This window comes from Phodopus roborovskii, unplaced genomic scaffold (assembly GCF_943737965.1).
Source record: "Phodopus roborovskii unplaced genomic scaffold, PHOROB, whole genome shotgun sequence".
In the NCBI taxonomy this organism is placed as follows: Eukaryota; Metazoa; Chordata; class Mammalia; order Rodentia; family Cricetidae; genus Phodopus; species Phodopus roborovskii.
The window spans coordinates 3,941,749-3,965,744 of NW_026126434.1; the positions used below are offsets into that span (position 1 = coordinate 3,941,749).

The 23,996-nt window shown below is 39.4% G+C and overlaps 1 protein-coding gene across 4 annotated transcripts in view; it reads right to left on the minus strand.

Annotated features, from left to right (window-relative positions):
* Window positions 1-588: 588 nt before the first annotated feature.
* Syt14 (synaptotagmin 14) overlaps window positions 589-23,996 on the minus strand; it is a 113,340-nt gene continuing 89,932 nt past the window's right edge. For 2 of the 4 annotated variants that reach the window (XM_051186670.1, XM_051186672.1), the window contains 3 exons: window positions 5,491-5,680; window positions 2,749-2,805; window positions 1,013-1,520 (listed from right to left, as the gene is read on the minus strand). In XM_051186670.1, coding sequence (XP_051042627.1) covers window positions 1,207-1,520; window positions 2,749-2,805; window positions 5,491-5,680 — 561 coding nt within the window. In that variant the 3' untranslated portion in view covers window positions 1,013-1,206. Of the gene's footprint in view, window positions 1,521-2,748; window positions 2,806-5,490; window positions 5,681-23,996 lie in introns of all 4 variants that reach the window. The other 2 variants (XM_051186669.1, XM_051186671.1) reach the window with 2 other exon arrangements.

The following is a 23,996-nucleotide window of genomic DNA, read 5'->3' on the forward strand; positions in this document are numbered from 1 at the left end:
TAATAAAGTATATGAATAAATTTTTATGTTAGGTAAGGAGAAAAATTAAAAGAAAATAGCTTATAGTGTATCTAATTGGCCTACAGTCTCTAAATATGAACACAAGACAGGGAAGTGCTCAGCCTATGGAGGCCAGCACAGTGCACGGCCTCACATGCTGCAGAGTGCAGCAAGGACAGGGCACTGCCAAGGAGCTTCCTGCCTATGAGTGCTGAAGGCCAAATTTGCAAATACTGTTCCCCAGCTGTGTAAGCAAGGTCAACTTGCATGAAAGGCACAGAGTGACATCACGCTGAAGACACCACAAAACACAGCACAAGTCACTAGAGCACAAGAGACCTCAGAATGATCTTCACTGGATTAAAGCTGAGAATCACAAAGAAATGGGAGTGGATGAGGACTCCAGGAGCTTCTGTTTTGATGCTACCTGCTTTACTCCTGTTGAAGACTTGACACTTGGAACAGATAGTTAAAATTCCTTTAGTGTCTGCCATATCACACAGCTGTAAAGACTGACCACTAAAAGCAATTCCAAAGGAGGATTTTGCTCCTATACTGGAACACGCAGTACACAAACGTAAAGTTATGAAGTTTCTGCAGTACTGTCAGAAAAGTTTGCAAGGGACCAACGGGACATGGTCTCTTTGGATCAGAAAAAGAAATAAAGAAATTAACTCCAAAGAAACCAACTTTAAACGTTCCTGCAGGGAATTTTGCACTTGGGTTTAGTACTGTAAAGAAAGGCTGAGGCACAGAGAGAGTATATCTGAAATGACACTATCATCAGTGTAAATGAACCTTGAGATAAAGACTGTGATCGCAGAGATTTACCCAAGGACTGGCCCTCATAATGCTTTATGGATAACATGTGGGCGATGATATGTAGTACTGCAATGCAAATTCTGGTTTTAAAATCACCATCTCCATGAAATTCCTAGTTCTTTCACTAAATAAAATAAGCTTCAAATCAAAAGCATTTTATTCAATTTCTGGAGGACTGCTGAACACTCCTGACTCAAGTTTCTTGGTTTCTCATGAGAGCTCTACCAGAGACAAAGAAAGCCTCCTTTCCCTCAGCTCAGCACTGGATGGTCCTTCTGTAAATGTGAAGCACTGTGGCAGGGTGTTGACGAGGACTCTCCAGGGAATAGCCACTCTGACGACGACCAGGAAAGAACGGCAGTGCTGGGCTCACAGCAGCCTTCCTCAGGACTCCAGCAGGGCATGCCACCTGCACACTTGCTGTCCTTTGGACTCCTTCATTGCAGTCCAGTGTCTGAGTTCCTCCTCCCCAGAGCTGTTCAGACCTAAGGAAATCCAGCCTATCATCTCCTTTCTTTTCATGCTGCGCTTGTTATACACTGACAGTATCAGAGTCACATCGGAAAGTTGAAACAAGGCCACTTGGAAAACAAAAGTTTCCTTGTACACTGGATTTGGCTGCCCTCTGCGGGTGGATGTCTTGCATTTGGACATCTCTTGGCCCATGGAATTCAGCAGTGTTAACTTAACATATGTATCTGAAGGAAGAAAACCAACACACCACAAATATCATTTGAAACAAACTGACAATGGTCTTATAATAAATGCCAAGATTAGGTAGTCACAGTTTATAAGGATATGGTGTATACCATGTTTGATGGAAACTGAACTAACTCAATTTTGATGTAGATGCTTATTAAATGTGTGACAAGTATAGAGAATGCTAAGTTGGCTGAAAATACTTAAATAGTAGTAATGGCATAGCCTCACTATTTCTAGGAATGGAATTTAAAGGTATACCTCATAATCCTTCCTTCCCCCTCCCACCCCTCATTGACCTCCCACAACCTCCCCTGCCCATCACCACCCTGTTTCACTCCACTAAGCGGGACATCATAGCATTAATAGACACTTAGCAAGCTCAATTAGCCACAACACTACAGCATTCCACTGTTTTCAGAGAGGAAGAATAAACAAACAAATAGAAATGAAGGCAGATGGTGAGGAGGAAAGGAGGAAGACAGGAATGCAAAGGTGACACTGAAACAGCTTAAGATGAAATGTCAAAAAAATCTCTGCATGGATGTGGTTTTTAAATATATATTGAAAACTTTTAAGGGCCCAATGAAGCCAAATGCTTTAAGGGGTCAATGTTTAGCAAACCAAGTAAAACTTCCAGTTTCATGCAAGAGTACATTTAATGTGCTTTTTTAGGGGGGGTGGGTGGATAGGTAGTTAAATACTTTTGGGTTTCTTTCAGGCAAAATTTAATGTAAAATTTTAAGAATGATATTTTAATTATTTTCATCAATTACAAAAACACTGACATGATGTTTAGTGTACAAAGCGAAATGTAACACTTCAAGGCCTTTTTATATGGGAGATATATTCTCTCTTTAAAAGACTTTTTAAGTCTGTTAGACTCATGCAAATGATCTCAGCATGTTGATCCATCATGTGTACTTCATATCAAAATTTCAAAGATAATTATGGCCTCATGAAATATCTATTTCTATCATAAATCAAAGTACAAAGAAATAAAAAATAACATTTATCTTAAAAGGTTTTGTTCATTCGTTAATATTCTGAATACCATCATCCATAATCAGAGATAAAGTCTAAGTTAGTTTTATTTAAAATACCACAGATAAAAATGTGCATTGTTTTGGAAACCAACATGGTGGACAGTCTCACTGCTGGCAAGTTTTAGGGCATTTTGTTTTTGCATGAAAAGACAACATCCAATTAGCCTCTACAGGAACTCACCTCGGATTATATAAACCTGTCCACCTATCAAGTGTTTTAGACAACAGAACAGTCCATCTGACAACAGGGGGTGGAAAGCAGTAAAAGAAATAATGACCAGATGTCAATCTTTGGGTGAAAGAGGGTCAAAGGTCAGAATTAAAGAGGAAACACTGTGCACTTGAGTGGAAAAACACAAAACTTTAGCATTTTAATTCAAGTAGAGGGTTGAACAAAGGGCTGTTTTATAAATTTCATGGAATGAAAAAAATTAACATCATTGTGTAATCGTAAACAAAAATTACACTGTTTTAAGAGGGGGCATATTTATAATGGCATCTTCTTGGTCTAAAGCACATTGAACATATAGAATCATGCAAATTATCAGGCTATAAAAGATCGAATACAGTCATTATAGGATCATTAGTATTGTGCTACATTTTAATTTTACCCATGCAATATTTACTATTTCAAAGAGTCTGATTACTTCCAATATTATCAAGAACTCAGTCATACAAAGTGAAATACGACTGTCAGAATACTTGCTCTTGAGTGTTGCTCCTGCTTCTTGGGGGTAATCTGAGGTTACCTGGTTTTCTGAGGTTCACAGCTTATACCCTGAGTATCAGTGAAGGGCTATAGTCTTACAATTTAGGACATGCTGACACAATTGTCTTCAGTTTTGCTTTGCAAATATCTGGCGTGTCTTTTCTGAAAGATTTACCTTCACATCATTATTTTAAAAGGTGGCTTGATTTACTTACTAATGACTTCCTAGCTAACATCACTAATCAACCTGAGGATGAAGATCTAATTCTAAAGTAATGGCAAGTGTGGTCACCCTTTTGCCCCAAGGACAGACTCCATGTTGTAGGTGCCCAACATTCTCAACATTTTTCTTGTCTAACCTTGCCTTGCTTGCCTTTCATTCTGACTCCCTGCACTGTATTTCTATATCACACTATCATTTTATCCTGCTACTTTTTGACATGTCCAATAAGTATTTGTGAAGATTTATTGAACTTCCAGCTTAAGCATGAAGCATATACTGACAGCTTGTCTCCTGGTGCAGTATTACACTGTCTTGTGGTAAGGCAAGCACAGCTGTGGTTGTCATGGCCTCACAGGCTCACATGTGCCCAGCTGCAAACCTCATTCAGGCTCTCTCCAGTCCTTTGTGGACAGATTCTTAGTGTGTTTGGATGAAGGCAATCAAGTCAGGCTCCCCAGCCTGCTTATTCTCAGTGTGTTCATTCACACACGCTCAATTTTCTCTTTGAAATGAGAAAGTGGATTCTCCTAATTCTACTTTCATGTACTGTTGTCAGGTCTGATTCTCACAATTACCCTGTAAAACACATAAACTTAACTTTACCTACTAAGAAACAGACTTGCAGGGTCAGGCTATTTTCTACAGAGATTATAATTTTTCTCTTTAGATTTTTCTTTAAAAAATTTTAAATATTATTTCATGTGTGTGGTGTTTAGCCTGCATACATGTCTGTACACCACATGCATAGTCTATAAAAATGGACTGGGTTCCCTGGAACTAGAGTTATAGATGGTTGTGAGCTACCATTTGGGTACTGGGAGTTGAACCTGAGTTCTCTGAAAGAACAACCAGGGATCTTAACTGCTGCGCCATCTCTCTAGCCTTGCCCTTCAGACTTCTCAATTAGGGATAGATGTATTCTATGATGTATGAAGTTCCCCAACATTTCTTGGCACAAACCTATTATTACCTTTCTATGTTTCACTTTCATTGAATAATGAATCTTTACAGCATTTAAAAGCAAAGTTAATGTAAAGGATAGGAAAAGCTTCCCCTCTACCTGGCACCCTGATTAAGAGTGTATTAAGGAAGTCTCTAGTCAATCTTTAAACAAATTTAAGCTATTAATCACTCACAATTTCCTTTAGAGTTTTGTTCAGGGCATGAGCAAGTTTAATTTATAGAATATAGAGGAGTTGTTCTGTTCCCATTTAGATCTGGCTCACAGATATAAACAGTTCTGGAGTGGGGTGGGGGCAATTCCTCTGCACTTCCCAAACCTCCTCTTTTCAGTAGAGAGAGAGAGCATAGGAGAGGGGACAGGCAGAGCAAACAGATGCCCTTTGCTTCCCATTCAGTCCACCTAGAGCAAGCACTATCTTGATTTCATTTGTACTGGGAAGAAAAGGTCTTGTTGACTGTGTAGAGTGATGCTTTTTTGTGTTTGTTTTTCTGTTTTTGTGTGGTGCTGGTGCTAAAACCCAGGCCTGTACATGCTAAGTACATGCTGTACCACTCAACTACATCCTTAACACCTATAATTTCAAAGAAGAAGAAAACTCAAGAAAATACTTTCTTTGTGAGGTGTTAAGGGTAGAAGAAGGAGAATATAGAAGTAGATACATTAGTCAGAGTACTGCACACAAACAGAAAATACAACATTAATCTTCAGCTAACAAAAGCTACTTTTCTGTTAATATCTGTAAGTAGTAGCTACTTTTTAAAACCCTGTAACTTCTTCTGGCATTAAAAGATAATGGCTATAATAGGGATAATTTATCCTGGAGACACTATGAAAACTTAGAATTCCTGTCACCATACAATTAATATATTGAATTTCACATTTTCTACTTCCCAAATGACTGGAAATAGAAAACATGAAAGAGGTTGGCTGATGATTCGGTGTTTCACTGTGATTGGTTCAGACTAAGATGATGGGCATCCCCTAAGTGCAGAAAGCATTGGGATATAGACAATTCTTTTTCACTCACTGGGTGGTCTGTTTGCCGCCAGGTTTTTGAAGTGGCTGCCTTTGATCACTTCTGCTGACAGTCTTCCAGTGGTGGCATTGTACAGGAGCCCAATGAGGATCTCTGGAACGGAGCCGTGTTCAAGAGACTGACAGGAGGATGTGCTTTCCCCACAGGACACCTCTGACAAGCTCACCTGGGAGTCACAGCCCTGTAGAGCAAGTGTGAAACTGTTACGGTATTTTACAAAACAGATTACAAAACGTTTTGTTGGCTCGGTGTGGCAGTGTACCCCATTACTCAGTATGCAGAGGCAGGTGAATCTCTCAGATCCACACAATGAGTTGAAGGCCAGCAAGAGCTACAGTGAGACCCATCTCAAACACCACCTACAACTACAACAAACAAATAAAATGGCCATGCTGTGTGTATTGAAACTACATCATGAAAGAGACGAGGGTGGAGAAGCATACCACACTCCCAAACACTCAATTAGAAATAGTCTGAAGACATTTCAGTCAACTGAAAGATGCAGAAACTTCCATATTCCTGTGTATTTGTAGGCAAACCAGAGAAATTTCTTTTAAAACTCCATTTATTTATTGCATGCCTGTGCATGTACACACACAAATGCACATGGTCAGTATGTGTTGAAAGTTGCAGAGCAGTTATTTGGACTGGCCTCTCCTTCCATCATGTGGGTCCCAGGGATTGAACTAAGGTCAATCAGAATTCGCAGCAAGAGCCTTTCACCTACTGAACCATCTCAACAACTCAACAGTTTCTTCAATTTATGCACAGGAATGAGGTATTTTCTGAAGCTAAAAGGTTATTGTCTAAAGATATCAAACTCAAAACATGGATGTGAATTTAGATTTATTTACATTAAACATATCAACTATATTTTGTTAAAGACAAAACAAAGTTTGGCACATGTTGGTAAATAAACAAAACTATCTACCATTTTTATGCTAAAATCTAAAATAGAGAGGTAGAAAAGTGAAAAAAAATGGTAAAATTTACTATTCACACAATAACCAAAAGAGAACTGATGTATCTTTGTGTGTCCTTGAAGATAAAATAATCATCAGAGGTGAAGGAGTACACTTAATGATGACAAAAATGAAAACAGAAAAATTCCAGATTTGTGTGTATTTTGTAATGTGGGCTAAAGATACAGAAAACAAGGATCTAGTAAACTTAAGGAGAAACATTCACCAGTAGCATCACAGCACATTTCTCTCAGTGACTGGCTGGGAGATTTACACATCACAGAAAGTGAAATCAACTATGGATATAGAACAGCACACACAACAGTGGCACCGAGGCCTTCCCTCATAGCAATGAAGCAAGTGACGGCCAAGTTCAAACGAGCAAAAAATTTCATACTATGGTTTTTGTTTCTTTACTTTTTTTTCACTTTTTATTTCTCTACTTTTCAAGACAGAGTTTCTCTGTGTAACAAACAGCCTGGCTGTCCTGGAGCTCACTCTGTAAACTAGGCTTGCCTCAACTCACAGAGATCCACTAGTCTCTGCCTCCTGAGTGCTGGGATTAAAGTTGTGCACCACCACCTCCAGGCTGATAGGATGTTTTTTGATCAAGTGGAAATATGAACTACTTTCTAGAGAGGAACAAAAGACCTATAATATATTTGAATACATTTCTAAGTAATTCTTGAGAAACAAATAGTAATGAGAATGAGATAGTTAACTGATTGAAAAGACCAACAAAGATGGATAATTTTCTGGAAAGTTCAATGAGAGAACAAGAGAGATCGAGCATGCTGCATATTCTACAGATCATGAATACACAAGATGGTAGCACAACAACTTCCAACTAATCTGACATTTGGATGAAATGGACACATTCTTAGAGAATGACAGCTAACAGAAGGGGCATTAGAAGAAAGAGAATACCCCAACTGTCTTATTTAAGATTGAACTTGAAATTAAAACTTAAAAAAAAAAATAGACACAAAACAAGACATTTTATTTGTGACAGTTCCCCTTGTGAACACTTTCAGACAATAAAGAGGAAAGAGTCCTTAACCCCCACCTGTGCTGAATCAAACAAACCCTTGGAAATAAGACTTAGGATAGACATTAAAGGAGCAAGAATGACAGAAGTTGCTTATTTGTGAATGTGGGCTTGACATTTCTAAATTAACAATTAGCAGACCAAACCCATAACACACAATATCACACTTAAACATTTGCACTGGGGGCAGGGGTGGCAGGATGGAGCTATAGCACACACAGGCACTAGGTTCAGATTCCAGCACCACATAAACTGGGCATGGTAGCACATACCTGTAGTCTCAACACTTACATGGTGGAGGCAGGAAAATCAGAAAAGGTTAAGGCCACTCTTGGCTACACAGTGAATTCCAGGCCATCCTAGCTTACATGAGACCTGGTCTCAAAAAATCTTATAACTTTTTCCCTTTTGAAACTGTCACCACTACTGTGGCAAAGATCACGGAGATTAAACCTGTTTATAGTTGTAATAAATGGGTGGTATTATTTGGTTTTTTATTCTTTTCAAACTATACTGGGTTTTCGGTTTAAGACAGGAAAACAGGGAGGGAGTAAAGAAGGGAGTGATGGAGGGAAGAGGAAAAGAGAAAGGCGATTCCATATAACAATGTAATTAAAGAATTTTAAAATTTGAAACCATCTCTCTCAGTTGACAGAGACTCCTATATGGGAGTGCAGTGACCTGACTTTGACTTATGAACCCTATATGGTGGAAGAAGAGAATGACTTATGACATTTGTTCACTGGTTACCAAGCATGAACTACAGCACACCCACACACAACTCTACACATGCACATGCACACGCACACGCGCGCGCGCGCGCACACACACACACACACACACACACACTAAACTTTTTAATCTTAAATTTTGTAATGTCTTAGATAAACCTTCAAGTTTAAATCTACTCTTGGCTACGTGAGTAATAAAAAAAGGATGAGCACAGATCTGAACTAACTAATTGGTCTAGCTTTCAAGAAGATAAAGTATCATTTTTCAAATATACCTCAAAACTACAGAGTAGGAGCCAAAAGGAATATATGTCTTACATTCCCAAGTCATGGGTAAAACTCCCATGGTTTGGTATGTTTCCTGACAGTTGGAGAAGAAAATACAATTTTAGTTTCAATCAGGGCTATATCATCACTTCTGAAAATGGTGTCAAAAACATGCTTGAACACACTTGCTGAATTTGTTACACTAAGCTGCATCTGTTCTACCAGCAGCATCTGTTAGAACAAAATGTGAACCTAATAGGAAATGTGACCCCATAGCTGCCTGTCAGCCCCGCCACAGAGTCACCAGGGATGCTTCTGGTAAGGGAGACAAACACCTCTCTGGCCATGCTATTGCCATGGGAGTTCCCACTGCTGTGCACAACAGGAAGAGAGTTAAGACCCTTAATGATCATGTTCTATCTGCGTCAGCCTGAGTGTAATGCAATAGCCCTTACATCACAAAAAGGCTGTTCTCTAGGAGTTCATTTTGCATTCCACTTTAGAGAGAGTGGTAAGTTGATGTCAGTGCCTATCTGAGATAGGCAGTGTCCAAGGAGCCCACTGAGGCTGTGAGAAATGGAGAGCCAGCACATAGAGTGAGGGGCAAGAGCAGACTTCACACTACTGCTCCTCCTTCATTCTACCTTTGCTAATCCCTGAAGATCCTGTCATGAATTTACAGCAGGGGCTCGCCTAGATGCCAGTAACTATGGTTGATTAACCCAGAGCCACAAAAATCTGAACAGGTACTGAGCTGGTGTAAATGAATGGTGCCACAGGCTTTCATTTTATTTTTAATATTTCCTCTTCTTCTTGAAGTCTTTTTTGCCAGAGGGTGAAGGATTATTGTCAGTTCTGAGAGGAGAGAAAAAAATCTTAAAATTTCAGACAAGTGAGTGAACTCTATAAAGAGTTAACCTTATCCAGAATCAGTTGCCATGGCCTTAATGGCACTTATAGGTTTAAATCAAGTAAACATCCAGAATAGCCATTTGATGAACAACACAGTTCCCACAGAGTAAACATACTGGGCTTCTCATTGACACTAAGTAGAGTCTAGCTCACTTCTAACTACTTAACACTCAAAATTTTAAAGTTGAAACTGAACTGTATAATAACTGATGCAAATTTGAATAATCTGTGTTGAATTTATTCTCACTGTGGCTAAAAGACAGCATTCATATTCCAATTTTATATATGAAAGTGTTCATTATGCTGAAAGTGGGTGATGGAGGCAACAAGGGCACCGTCAAGTAAGACAAGGGTGTCACATGTGACAACCGGAGAGGATGTCAGGAAAGAGGTCTGCTAGGGAAACAGCTATGGAGCTGCCGGGCCATGCAAAGGAGAGCAGCAGAAGATGGCCTAAGCCTGAGTGGGACTGGAAGCCAATATGTCTAAAGCTGGGCTGCACTGGTATAACTCACCAGACACTCAGACTCAAGAAACATAGCTGGTCCAGGCTTCAACCTGCATCACAGGACCAGTCACCCTTCCTAATTCCTCAGGCTTGTCCCCTATGCTTGGTTTCATTTTCAGTCTCTCTCCTTATTGGTTGCCAGATGGTTTCTGGAAGTTCTGTGAATTGTGAGAGAGTAAACAGCTTTCAGAGGATTTGAGGCCTGTAGAGTTGGATAGTCAGGGCCAGGAAGTCATTTCAAGAGTTTAGAAGAAAGTATGTTATGGGTTGAACCTGGTCCCCACTCCCAACTTATGCAGGAGTTTAAACTCCAATGTTATAAATGAATGGCACAAGGCTGTGGTGTTTAGGGTTAATTATAGCAGGTCACTCACATGAAACCTTCAAGACTGAATCCTAGTGGCTTTGTAAAGACAGGAAAAAGACACTCCCTACCCCAAGACATGCAAACTCATACCATGATGCACTGCAGCCAAGAGGGACCCTCACAGACCCTGGCCCATGCTGAAGGGTCTTTTAGCCTCCGAAACTATGAGCTAAACACACTTCTTTTCTATATTAATGCTGTGATCTATACTAATGTGATGGTCTCTTTCAGGCTCCGTGCTGGGCTTGGTGTGTATTATTAGCTGAGCAAGGGGAGAAGATGGAAAAAAGCCTGGTGGCTGAGGGCTGTCATACCAGCTTCTCAGGAAGCTGAGGCAAGTCAATGGTAAGTTCAAGGTCTGCCTAAGTTACAGAGTGTAGCCAAGGGTCTGCCTGGGCAGTTTACACCCTATCTCAAACAGTGGCACACACCTTTAACCCCCAGCATTCTTTATCCTCTACCTTACCAGTGCTGAGATACAAGTATGTAACACCATGTCTGGCTTTTTTAGTGTCACTACAAATAAGTTTAAGATCAAACATTTGGGTATAGTATTGTTATACGTATACTCCATAAGGTGAGTGATGCTTTTACTTTTTATTATAAATATTCTGAACTTCTGCCATGTCTTCTTCTCTGACAGTTAAGCCTCAGAGCAGGCAGGTGAGCACTTCTGCTGGACCCACTGCTGTCTTCACACTCCAAGCCCCTCAGGCAGATCCCATGTTACTCACAGCATCTGAACCTCACTAGGACCTGGGTAAGTTAAGCTGAAGACTGGAGAGTGTGAATGCTGATAGACAGAAGTGTGGAGAGGAAACTGTATGCACCCGCAGGAGAAAAAGAAGCACCCAGATCTGTCACAAGAAAACAGGAGGTTCACACAGCACACCTGAGTGTCCAGACAGGGACCACAACTCCTTAGCTAGGCCATTAACAGATGCCTCCACTAGAGAAGGTGCCCAAGGCTGTCTTCACGTATATTTTACACCTCAAGAACAAAATGCAACTTTTATCCCGCAGTAAAACAGACAATATATACTTTGCACTCCTGAGGTGGCAAAAAGAGATCAGAAACTCAAGATTGTCTTCAGCTACACACTGAGTTGAGGGATACACTGGACTACATGAGACCCATCCCAAACAAAACAAAACACACAAAACAGAACAAGAGTTGTATTACAATTAGCCTTGGAGATATAGACATTGTTAGTATTCAGGTATCTGTACTGGCCTGCCCTTGGGGTTCTGACAAGATATGCCCTTAGCTGCAGCCACTAAGAGCAACACCATGCATACTCACCATGTTCCCTTTGAAAAGGGCCTTACCTACCTCCCATCTTTCTCTGTCTCTTCCTTTCTCTCTGCTTCTGCCTGTTTCTCTGCCCCCCCCAACTTCCCTCTGACTCTCTTTTCTCTTCTGCTGCTCCTGTCCCTAGAGACCAGTCTCCCCTCCCTCCTTTTCCTATTCCCTTTCTCCAAAACAAACAAACAAACCAAAAAAACCCTTTGTGTGAGCTCTGTCACGTGGTGTCTTTCTCTTGAGTGCTGCTTTTTAAAATTACAACAGACATGGTATAACAGAAATAATCATACAGGATTCCTGACACTAGCAGTGCTAGCACATTCAAGAACTAAGAGTCTTGCTCTAAGGTTAGGGTACTGCGCTTGACTTCCTGTCATACATGGTCCATTATATCCCTAAAAATTGAAAGTTTCCTTTCTAAGACTTGCAACACAGGCTGATTGCTAAGTTAGTATATCTCTGTCCTCAAAACATGACTTCATGGACACAATGGAGGGTTAGCTATTCAAACTGGCCACCAGATTATATAGAAGGTTACAATTGGTTATCCCTGTGCAGGTTTGTATATTCCTTTAAAATTTTTATTTTTAATTGTGTGTGTCTATATATATTAATGTCCTGGAGCTATAGGTGGTATGAGCCATCTGACATCGTTGTTGTGAGCCAAACTTAGGAACTTTGCAAAAGCAACATGTGCCGTTGGCTGCTAAGTCACATCTTCAGCCTCCAGATGGTGTATTTTAAATGCACAGACTATTTCTATTAATGTTTTAAATGAGATTATCTGACTCTGTGTGATGTTTTTACTATGAGAAAATGAATTCAAATAGCAGTTAGACTATGATGCCCCTCAACTAACATTATTTACATTTTGGATAATGCTGTTACCCATAACTGCACTTTCTGGACTCTACTGAACTTCATTTTTAAAATATGACTTTAGTTATTTAAGATAGAGGATACAAGCAATACGGGACATGAATGAATAATAGAAGAAGCAGCATGGCGTAAGGTAAGCAAATGTGGGATGTGGGTTTCTAAGTCTGCCCACTGCACACTGGGACTCTAGTGAGTAATTAGCATCTTCATGCTTCTGTTTACCTGAAAGGTGTGGATTAGCTGTATCTACTGCTTTTGTCAATACACTACTTGCCAACATATTAGAAAGTAGCAAAAGATTTGTTTGTATCAGATTCAATATGCTACCCTTCCTACCATGGAATAAACCTTTCCCCGACATTTACTTAATTAGCGAATACTTGGAGGCTGCAGAATAAGGAGTTGAAGCTATCATTTCTGATTCACCAGTGTAAATCGGGATTTCCTCTAAGCTGCACAGTGAAAACCAAAGGAATACCAGTGTTGCAATGACAATGAAGAGGATTGTGAAAAGGCGGGTTCCCAGACTGAGCTCTCATGCAAGCTCTAGAACTCTGCCCATGTGACTTGATATGTTGTGAGACTTCACTAAGGTTCAATATTCTCATCAGTAAATGGAAGGTAGCCATAGCACTTTCTGGAAAATTTTCTTCTTCTAAATTTTTTGTTGTTGTTTAAATTAAGCCCATTATTTTCAGTGTTTAATTTAAGTAAATACTAGAAAGTACTATTTCTTTCAGTAAAAAAAAACCCAACCAACCAACCAAACAAACAAACAAACAAAAAAACCCCACTTTATCTGCTTTATACGTTAGGTTATAAATCATATCTCATTTGACATAAAAGTATTTCATGCTTGAAAATGGCCCTACCACAGGAAATTAATATCTTGTTTCTGAATGGTCAAACGATCAAAATTTAAATATCCTAAGATTATGCTGCCCCCTGTTGACCCAGTTTTTAAAAACTATTTTAGTCTTCTAAGAATGTGAATTTTTGTAGGTAAGTAATCCCATATATGATCATCATAATAAAATGTAGATGGTAAAATATTGGATGCAGCTCTAGGTAGAATACGGAATATTCTGATACAATTAACCCAAACACTAGGATGGTGAGAACAAAGGAACAGCAGTCATACTCTCCCAGTCATACTCTCCCCTCCCACATAAGTCCATGATTGCTGTTTAAAGTAATGCTGACACCTGCTGGAAAACAGGTATCAGGCTCAGCTCTGCAACGATCAATTCTCATTTCTTCCAGTGAACTGACAGCATACAGATCTCGAGCTCTCCACATTAGAACATTTATATTTTTTGGTGTTGCAAAGCATTTGTGGTGTTTTGATTAAAAAAAGGGGGGGGCATAAGCTCATAAGGAATGCCACTATTAGGAGGCATGGCTTTGTTGGATGAGCATGGCCTTGTTGGAGGAAGTGTGTCACTGTAGGGGTAAGCTTTGAGGTCTCCTAGGTTCAAGCTACATCGAGTATGGCATAGAGTCTACTCTGCTGCTTGCAGATCAAGATGTAGGGCTCTGGGTTCCTTCTCCAGCACCATGTCTGCCTGCATAGTGCATGATGATGATGGACTAAACCTCTGAAACTGTAAGCCAGTCCCAGTCAAATGTTGTCCTTTATAAGAATTGAGTGGTCTTAGTGTCTCTTCACAGCCATAGAACCCTAACTGAGATAGTGTTAAAACTGTATTTCCCATGAATGAGCTCTCGAATCTTGGGCACCCTCTTTCGGTCTCACCCAATTGACCAGAGTTGGGGAAATTTTCTTGAAAAACAAACAAATTTCGTTTATTTACTTTTCATTAGTTAAACCCATGAGGAGTACAGCGTCACACAGATTCTGTGTCCAGTGGTCTGTGTAGGAATGCTGTTTCAGAATTTGGCATGAACTGTTACAGGATCTGAGTTACCTTTCCTCATGTCACTTAGGAGGTTTTTCCTGCTTTATCACCAACGGTCACTGTGCTGTTTTTAAAATCTACATCGGCACATCTCTTGCCCACATAGAGCTGGTGTCATCTCCAGCATAACCTTTAACAAGAGCCGCGTGCCTTCTTTGGTTCCACTGCCGAGCACCACAGCCTTCTAGGCATGTCTACCTTCTAGAAGCTCCGTTTTCAGCAGGCCTCCACACGCTACAGTCTACAAAGCATTTTAAAACCAGGTATGATGTCACATACCTGCAATCCCATCACTTGGGAGGCCAAGGCAGCAGGACAGTGACACTGTCCCAAAAGGCAAATACGAAGGAGGGAAAGCATCACAGAGTGTTTGGCAGGCTTCCCCTGCTGGCAAGAGATGAGAAGAGCTTCACATCAACTCTACCTATTATGGAATGCTGCCACTGAAAGCAGCTGCCTGCTGACATTCTAGCTGCTTGTCATCATAATGTGGAAACCCTTGTTCCTATTTTGTCCAGTTATACGATTATATAAAGCAGCACACACTGCTCTCAAAATACAGCACTATATGACTTTATTTCCATAACACATTGGCATCATGCCTATCTTTACCCCATTCTATGCTTCTTGTGTACCACACTATGCACCACCCATGGGTGTGTATGGAGGAAATCGAGGGCTAGAAAGCAGACATGAGAGAGAATTCTTCTATGGTCAGTCAGGTTTCCTCCATGGCCATGTCATCTGTTACCTGATTCTCTGAACTTTGGCCTTGATTGGCTCCTCTGATTGTCTCAGGTCTTCCTTCACTGGATGAATGGGTGCGGGGTGGGGGTGGGGGATTGGATTATCACATCCTACCTATCCCCATGCCAAGGTGAGAATACTAGGCATCAGTAAACTATACTTTCACAAAACTGTCCTTGATAGTAACATATCTCTACTCAAAATACTTCATGCCAGAACAGTAAGCACTTCTGCTCCACACAAGCATCATAAGCATCAGCAAAAAGCTGTGAAAATAAATTTTTTAAGCAATCTGAGCTAACCAAAAACTAGCAGTCTGAGAGTGTTTTCAAATGAACATAACTGATTATCATAGGAACAACAAGTTTCACAGTCCTTAAAATTTAGTTCCCTTGCTATCTTAAAAAGTGGGAGTCTCACAAGCTGGGAAGACACTGTGGGGAGACAGAAGGGCTGGAATGACCAGCAGCCTTCTCAGAGAACTGTCCTGACTCAACTTGTCTCACAGTTCCTACGAAGTTCTATGCTCAAGGCTTGGTCTCCATCTCACTTGGCTTTGGGCTTGAGCTTTGTGATCACAATAGCTGGTTACAATTCTTGGAAATGTTTAATGTTGCAACTACCAACAGGGTAGTTCCATCAGAAGCTAATACGAGGATCATGAGAATAAGAGGACGATCTGTAGAATGATATATTTTAACAAGCTCTAATAGTTTTAGCACCTTCTCAGAGACCCTATAACAGGTAAGGCTGTGCATATGCCCACAAAAGACCCAGAAAGGTCCTAATTCTCACTTTCAGCTGACCTGAGGCTCTGTGTGTTCAGGAAGTGAAAGCTAAGGCAGTTATAAACTGGCTTTAGGAATACTAAAGGTATATTACAATACACATAGCCCCATAAAATTCTGGGAGAATTAATGGTTTGAGGCTTTTAGAAAACATCAGTCCAAACATTAGCTGATGATCAAAGTAACCAGAGTCCAGCAATTGCACATGATAAACAACAGACTTTACAAAATTAACCTGCTGCAAAAAAACAGCAATAATGACGGAAAAAAGCAACAATAATTGGGAGATGGGCCCATTTATAGATGTAGTCTTTTACAACACTTAAATTTCCACTTTTTTTTTTTTTTTTTTATAAAAACAAGAAAAAGGTTACATAAAAACAAAACACCAAAACCTCAGCAGAAACTGTGCTAGGCTAGAAATGGGCTTCAGGAGAAGACAGTGCATCATAAATTTTATTTTTATTTTTCTTTTGTAAATAAAAAAATAAATTGTGTACATATCTGTGAGTTTGTGTACATGAGCGCAGTACCATGAAGGGTACAGGGTACCCTGGAGTTTTAGTAACAGGTGATTGTTAGCCACCCACCAGAGGTGCTAGGAATTGAACTTGGATCTTCAACAAGCACAGCCCACACTTTTAACCTATGTGCCATCTAAATCACATCTTTTAATTAAAGAGATGTAAATGATAGTTAAAAAAAGCCAAATGAAAACTCTGGATTTGAAAAGTATAACTGAGATGGGAAATTCAATAGAGATCAACAGCATTGAATTGGAAGGTTAAGTAATTTGAGAATTTCTAGCCTAAGAGTGAGAAAAACAAAACAAAACAATAAACAAACAAACAAAAACAACAAGAAAGAGAATAAAGCCTCAAAGGCCTGTGAGAAACATCACTGAGCATAACATATCAGAATTCTGGGAGGAAGGAAGAGAAGGCATAGAAGACATCTCAAAAAATATGACTGAAAACATCCCAATTTGATGAAACACATCTGTGATTATTTGAATGGCAATGGTTCCTCATATATTTGAATACTTGGTGGAACTGTTTAGGAAGGATTAGGAGCTGTGATCTTGTTGGAGGAGCTCTGCCACAGAGCAGGCCAGGAGGCTTCAAAAGCTCCCCACCATTCCCAGTGTCTCTCTCTTTACCTCATTCCTATGGATCAAGTTCTTAGCTCCAGCACCAGCCTGCCTGCCTGCTACCATGCTCCTCATCATGATGGTCATGAACTCTGACCCTCTGAAACTATAAGCTTCAAATAAACTGTCCCCCCTATAACTTGCCTTGGTAATGATGACTTACCACAGCAACAGAAAAGTAACAAAGACAGAAGTTGGTACCAGGAGTGGGTACCATGATAGGCCTGATCACGATGTTTTTTTTTTTTTTTTTTTTTTTTTTTTTTTTGGAGTAATATGGAAGACTTTGGGATTTTGAACTAGAAAAGTGATTGAATGCTGTTAGCATGGGCTTAATGTGACACCCTAGTAGGAGCTGTGTCACAGAGAAGGCTTGGAAGACAATAGCATTAAGAGAAATGTGGACACTGGAGGTCCAACTTGAGAGGTATCAGAGGGAACAATATTAGCAACTGGGATACCATTCTTATGTATTTTGGGAAAGAATGTGACTGTTTTGTTTGCTCGTGTCATAAGACTATGTATGCTTGAGGATAAATTGAAGCATTTTGAACTAATTTGTTGGCAGAGGTGATTTCAAGATAGCCTAGTATTGACTCTGTTGCATGGTTATTAGAAACCATTCTTATGCAGGTCTACAATGAAAAAACAGCAAGCAGGGCAAAAAGAGCATACAAAATGTACAGTTTTAAGAAAAAAGCACCAGGAAATTAATGTTGGAGCCAAAGATTTTGTGCTTGAGAAATGAGAAGATTAAAGAAAGGCCTGTTGTGAAATGAAATTAAGGGAGTGGTGCACTCAGGGCAAGACCCCACCAAGCTAAGCTTCCAATTTGTAAAAAGGAAACACCTGAGGAATTTTCTGAAACTAAAAAAATAATAACAAATTAAAGCTTATGCAAATGTGATTCAAGGAGGGGGGCAGCCTCTATTTCCAAGATGGCAGCATTGGCCATGTAGTTCTGCTTTACAGTCAAGAAGGATATGGAAAAGGGGTTATGGAATCTTCCTCCATGGTTAGGAAAAGCAGCTGAGGTTGGGTATGTGGCTGATGAGGCCATGAATGGAGGTCCTGAGAGGCCATTGCATGAAGCTGTCAAAGTTAAGACTGTATGTGTTGGAGACCCCAAGATGTTAGAGGTGCCAGAGTACTGGCATCTCTGTGGAGGAGGGCTGCAGACATGGAGTGGAACTAGTCCACAAGAAGGAAGTGCACTGTAGTCAGCAAATCTGGAAGGGTGGAGCCCTTTAATATCAGACATAGAGCTATATGACATGAAGTTTGCCCTACTGAGTTCTGGTCTTGTTTTAGTCCAGTATTTCCTCACTATTCCTCCTTCCCTCCCTTTTAGGAATGGTAATGTATATTCTATGCCATTGTATGTTAGATTTGCTTTTTACAGGGGATTACAATTAAAGAGATTGCCTTGAGTCTCAGAAGAGACTTTGGACTTTTAAACTGTATTGAGACTGTGAAAAAAAATATGGGGACTTTTGAAGTTTGAATAAATGTATTTTGCATTATGATATGGCCACAAGCCTACAGAGGCCAAAGAGTAGAATGTGGTGGTTTGAATAAGAATGGCCCCATAGGCTCATATATTTGAACACTTGGTTTCCAGTTGGCAGAACTGTTTAGGAAGGATTAGCAGCCTTGTTGGAGGAGCTGTGTCACAGAGGCAGGCTTGGATCCTTCAAAAGCCTCAGAACCCGTAAATGTTACCTTACATGGAAAAACAACTTTGCAGACCTGATGAGTGGGTCAGCACCACTTCTCCTCCCTCCCTGTCGTAAGAGAGTGTCAGGAAACAGAGGAAACGAGAGAGTTAGATCAAAATGCCATTGCTATTGTTTTGGAAGATGGAGAAAGGGAGCAGAAGACAGAAAAGGAAACACAAAGCATGGTCCTTTCTTGCCATTTCCAGAGGAATCTATTGCTGGCTGACAATTGGGGACTAATGTTCTTCAAACTTACGAGGTAAGAAATTTTATGCTTTTCATAATTTGTTAAGGCAGGAATGGGAAAACAATGTACAACTCTTTACTATCCAATTTAAAAGACAGTGAATAAAGCAGTAAATCTAAACATTTGTTAATAAACTTCTAAATATACAGATGTAATTTGTATGGTAATAACAGCAAAGATGGAGAAGGAAAATTGATGGGGTGCACACTAAGCAAATATTATATACTACTGAAATTAGGCTGGTGCTCACTTGAGTTAGGTTATTTCAAATTAAGACGTTAATTTTAATTCCCAGAAAACTTACTAAGAAAGTAACTTGGAAAACAGAGTAGTAGAAAGGTAAATAAGGCAGCATATTAGAAAATACCTTACACAAAATAAATATGTAATGGAAAAGCAGAGAGACAAGGAGTAAGTCACAGAAAACAAATGGTAATATGACACTTTAGTCAACAGTGACCACATGGAATGTAGATGGGCTAAACATCCCAACCAGAAATCAAGGATTGGCAGAATATATTCAAAACAACAGGTCGCAATAACATCCATAAGAGCTCTTTGTTAGAGTTAAGGACATCAATGAGACGACAGTAAAAAATGATTGAAAAAAGATATATCATGCAAACATACACAAAAAGAGAACAAGAATGGCTATACCAGTATCAGCCAAAATATGTACTAAGAAAATTTAATATAAAACAAAGATTAACATCTCAAATGATAAAAATGTCACCCAGTGATGTAGCCCCCAAATTCAGATTTTTCCATTCCCTTTAAAGCCATTTCTGAAATTTATATACTTATAGGATTTTTGCCATTTGTTTAAGTTGTATAATTAAATAAAAGAAAAAAGCATACTAAACACTTATATCTTTTATGCGTACCACAAAAAATATCCTTAAAATACTAGCAAGCTATCATGACAAAATAGGATTTATTCAGGAATGTTAGGTGAAACCAACAAATAGAAGACATCAATAGTCTGGGAGAAGGTTCAGTTAGAAAGTACTTGTCTTGCAAATGTTATGATCTCATTTTGATCACCAGAACTCACCTAAAAAGCCAGTTGTGATAGTATGAGACTATGATCTCAGTGATGGTAAGCTGAGAGTTGATGACAGGCAAACCCCTGGTAGCTTGAGATCCAGTTAGCCTGGCTTATAGAGCAAACTTTCAAACAAACAGTGGGTAGCACTTGAGTACCAACACTAGTTATCCACATGTTCACCACACACATAGGCACTGCAGTCACATGTGCACACCTCCATACAACACTCAGTAAATGTAATGTACCACCACAATAGAACAAAAGACAAAAATCTGTATCTCAATGGAAACAGACAACGCTTATGGCAAAATGCTATAACAGCAGCAAATCAAGAACCAAAGGGAGCTTCCTCAGCTAGTAATGGGTGTGTTTGAAAATCTCACAGCTCATATTCTCAGTCCTTAAAAGAGTGGCTGCTTTCCCTCAGGCCAGGAACAAGACAGGGGCATCTGTTCTTGCTACAACACTGTACTAGAAGACTAGTCATGGCAACTGGATATGCAAAGAAGAAAATATAGAAAATATAGAAATATAGAAAATATAGAGTCTAACAACTGTTAAAAGGGTATAGAAGATATTATTTTATTCAAGACCATCTCAAAAGGGGAGTATAAGAAACATTATATTGATAAGTTCAGGTGCTGTTTAAGTTTGTTCAAAGGAGACTCTGTGAGTGAAGAGGACTTCTCTTGTCTCTCCTTCAAAACAAGCCAGAAGAAGCAGGCCAGTAAACAGTGCTCTTCTATGGCCTTCTCCTCTGTTCCTACCTTCAGGTTCTCTCCTTGAGCTCTGCCCTGACTTCCCTTCATTATAGACTGTTACATGCAAGGGTAAGATAAATCCTTTCCTCCCCAAGTTGCCTTTGGTCATGGTATTTTTATCACAGCAATAGAAACCCTAACCAAGACAGCCACTAAACAGACTATTTGATAATTAATTCTGGTTCAAATTTAGTTACTGACAAATAAAATGGCAAAATATGGCTTATATTTATTAAAACATGAATAAAGAATGATATTTCTGAGAACCTTAATGAAGCTTCATAGGGAATCCTCCAGATCCCTCAATTGTTTCATAAGATATAATTTTGAACATGTCTTCATACAGCACTAAAGGAAATGAAAAGCAACTACCTATAGAAGATTTTTAGTTCATGAAGTGCTATTCTGGACAAATGTGTTAATATTATCTTCTCACTTCATGTCATTTCACAGTGTAAGCTTCAGATTAGCCAAGTGGGCTATGCTATAAACACATCCTTGAATACAGGTAATAGGCCACTTGGTATATTTCCCCCAAATATCTGTTCCTAAAGGACCAATGAAGTTAGAGCTATTATTTGTCAGTTTGTGAAAATTTAGTTTTCATGTCTTTGGGGACACAATCTGTTTAAATAAACCAAATCAAAAGAAAACCCAATCTGCTGAACACTGGTTTTAAAAAAAAATTCTCACTGTTTTAATGATATCAACCCCTCTTAACATGTTTTTATTTTTCTCTTCTCAAAATATTCTCAGCTTCTAACAAAGGCCATATTTTAATATTTAAAGTAAATCTAAAATGTAAAAATTTGCCAAAGGTAATGAAACAGTTAACATTTTTTAAAGCATATATAGCCACTTTCCATTCATACCCATCTCAAAATATTCAAGAGTGAATTTCACTACAAGTATTTTAGGTAAAATTATTTTTAGTAAAGGTGATTTTTAATAGTTTAATTGGTTGCAATTTGAGTAGGTAATTCTGGAAAGACACTTTACTCTGTTAGTGAATCTTTAGCATTTTCTCAATGATGTCCTTTGTTTCATGTTAAATATTGTGATCAGACACAACCAATGTTGTAGAACTTGGCAATGACACATGGTAGTCTTGGATACCCAGGGAATAACAGTGAAAACCCATGATATGAGGAAAGGCAAATTCTGTGGAACAAGAACAAACCATAGCTATCCAGGCTTTGGACTCATGGTGTTAAAGACAGGCACTGAGGTACCAACACAACTGATGTGAGGTCCAGACTCTTTATTTTCGACAGATTTAAATAAACACTACATCATGCCATTAGCTTGTGTCTTCTGGGCGCCCAAGTGTTATTCTTTCTACTGCTGGTACCTTAAATTCACGTTCCTAATAACCACCTAACATGATCTGGGAGGTGACCCCACCTTCACCCCTCAGCTCCTGAGCCTGAATTAATATCATCTCGGCAGCCATAATGGCTAGTGCTGCACAGTGCCTGAAGCCTAGTGAGATGGGAGTTTCAAGGTTGCAGGGTAGGCGAGCAGCTGAAGGAGAAAGCAGTACTATGCTGACATCATTTTAATTATTTCTGAGGAAAAGCCTGATCTTCCTTTACATTTAGGGTGTTCTTTGCTGAGTATTCACACGAAATTGACTTTGAACAGATGCAAGTAGGAGCCACAACCTGTGGCTCCTCATGAGTGATGTCAACTCATGCTAAAGGGAATACTGGCAAGCATGAGTTGAGCAACCTCTGCAAAGTGCTCTTGCTCACACCCCAGGCCCACACAATGTGGAGTCAGATGACTCTGGGTTGAAATATCTGAAACCATTATTCAAAGTAAGTCTTAGGTCTTAGTTGTCTTCTCAGGCACTGTCACAGCAGCAGAACTGGGACAGACCCAACACTGAGCTGTGCTGAGCACATATGACACATGCAATAAAGAAATAAGTTTCCCTTGTGATTTTGAAGCCTTGGTTTTAGTATGGGAAGTCTGATACCCTTCTGACCCTCATCTCTTAGGATTTTTTTTTTTAAACCTTAGACCCTGGTAGCAAATCTCCCTTTCAAAATATCTTTGGTAAATCATGATACTATCATTTCAATGACAAATAAAGGAAGGGGAAATGTTGTCATAGTAAACAAGCTATTACTTTCATTCTTGCTTTGGCCAACTTGTCTGATTTGTAACAAGACTTTTCATGTTGTTAACCATCTCAAGTTCACTGATAGTCACATGACCGTGATAACAGGTCAGAGCTGGGTTATTTAGAAAAGGCCTGGTTATAAAGCCTAGTATTTAAATAAGGCTTAAAAGAGAACATCCCAAGAGAATAAATTTTTATGTTATAAAAGCCTAAATCAGCCAGGTGGTGGTAGTGCATGCCCTTAGTCCCAGCCCTTGGGAGGCAGAGGCAGGCAGATCTCAGTGAGTTTGATGCCAGCCTAGTCTACAAGAGCTGGTCCCAGGACATCCAGGGCTACACAGAGAAATCCTGCCTCAAAAAAACAAAAGCAGAACCAACCAACAAACAAAGAAGCCTAAATCTACTAAAAAACTCCAAATGAGCAAGTGACATGGGACATTAACTTAAAGATAACATGACCCTTCAAAGTTAATGGAACATTAACTTACAGGTAACACTGACCCTTCAAAGTTAACAAACTATAGAAAAATGAAACCAGTTTTCTAAAAATTATATATTTGATTATATGATATCAGGTAATTCTGGGCCTAAGAAAGAAAATATAATCATTACATTTGCAATGGTTACCAACACCAGAAAATATTACATATAATATTTTCTGCAAATTTTTTTTTTGTAAAATTTGCAAAAAAAAAATGTTAAAATTATTCAAACTGAGTAGGGATGTTGTTTAATCACAGGACAGCAAATCTTATTTACAGTCACTACAAAGGTTCCACACTCACTGTTTGTCACATCCAGCACCATTACAACCTTGCAAAGTGCCCAGAATGGGTGGCACTCCCATCATGACTGCTAACAAGGAGGTGAGGGTGACTAGCCTTTCAATTGGAGGAAACATGCAGACCTACACCTGTGCATTTTCCTTCAATAGATTCAAGTATGAAATAAAGACATGGGAGGACTTCAGGAACTTAAATCTTCTTGAAACAAACAAGAAATGTAAAGACT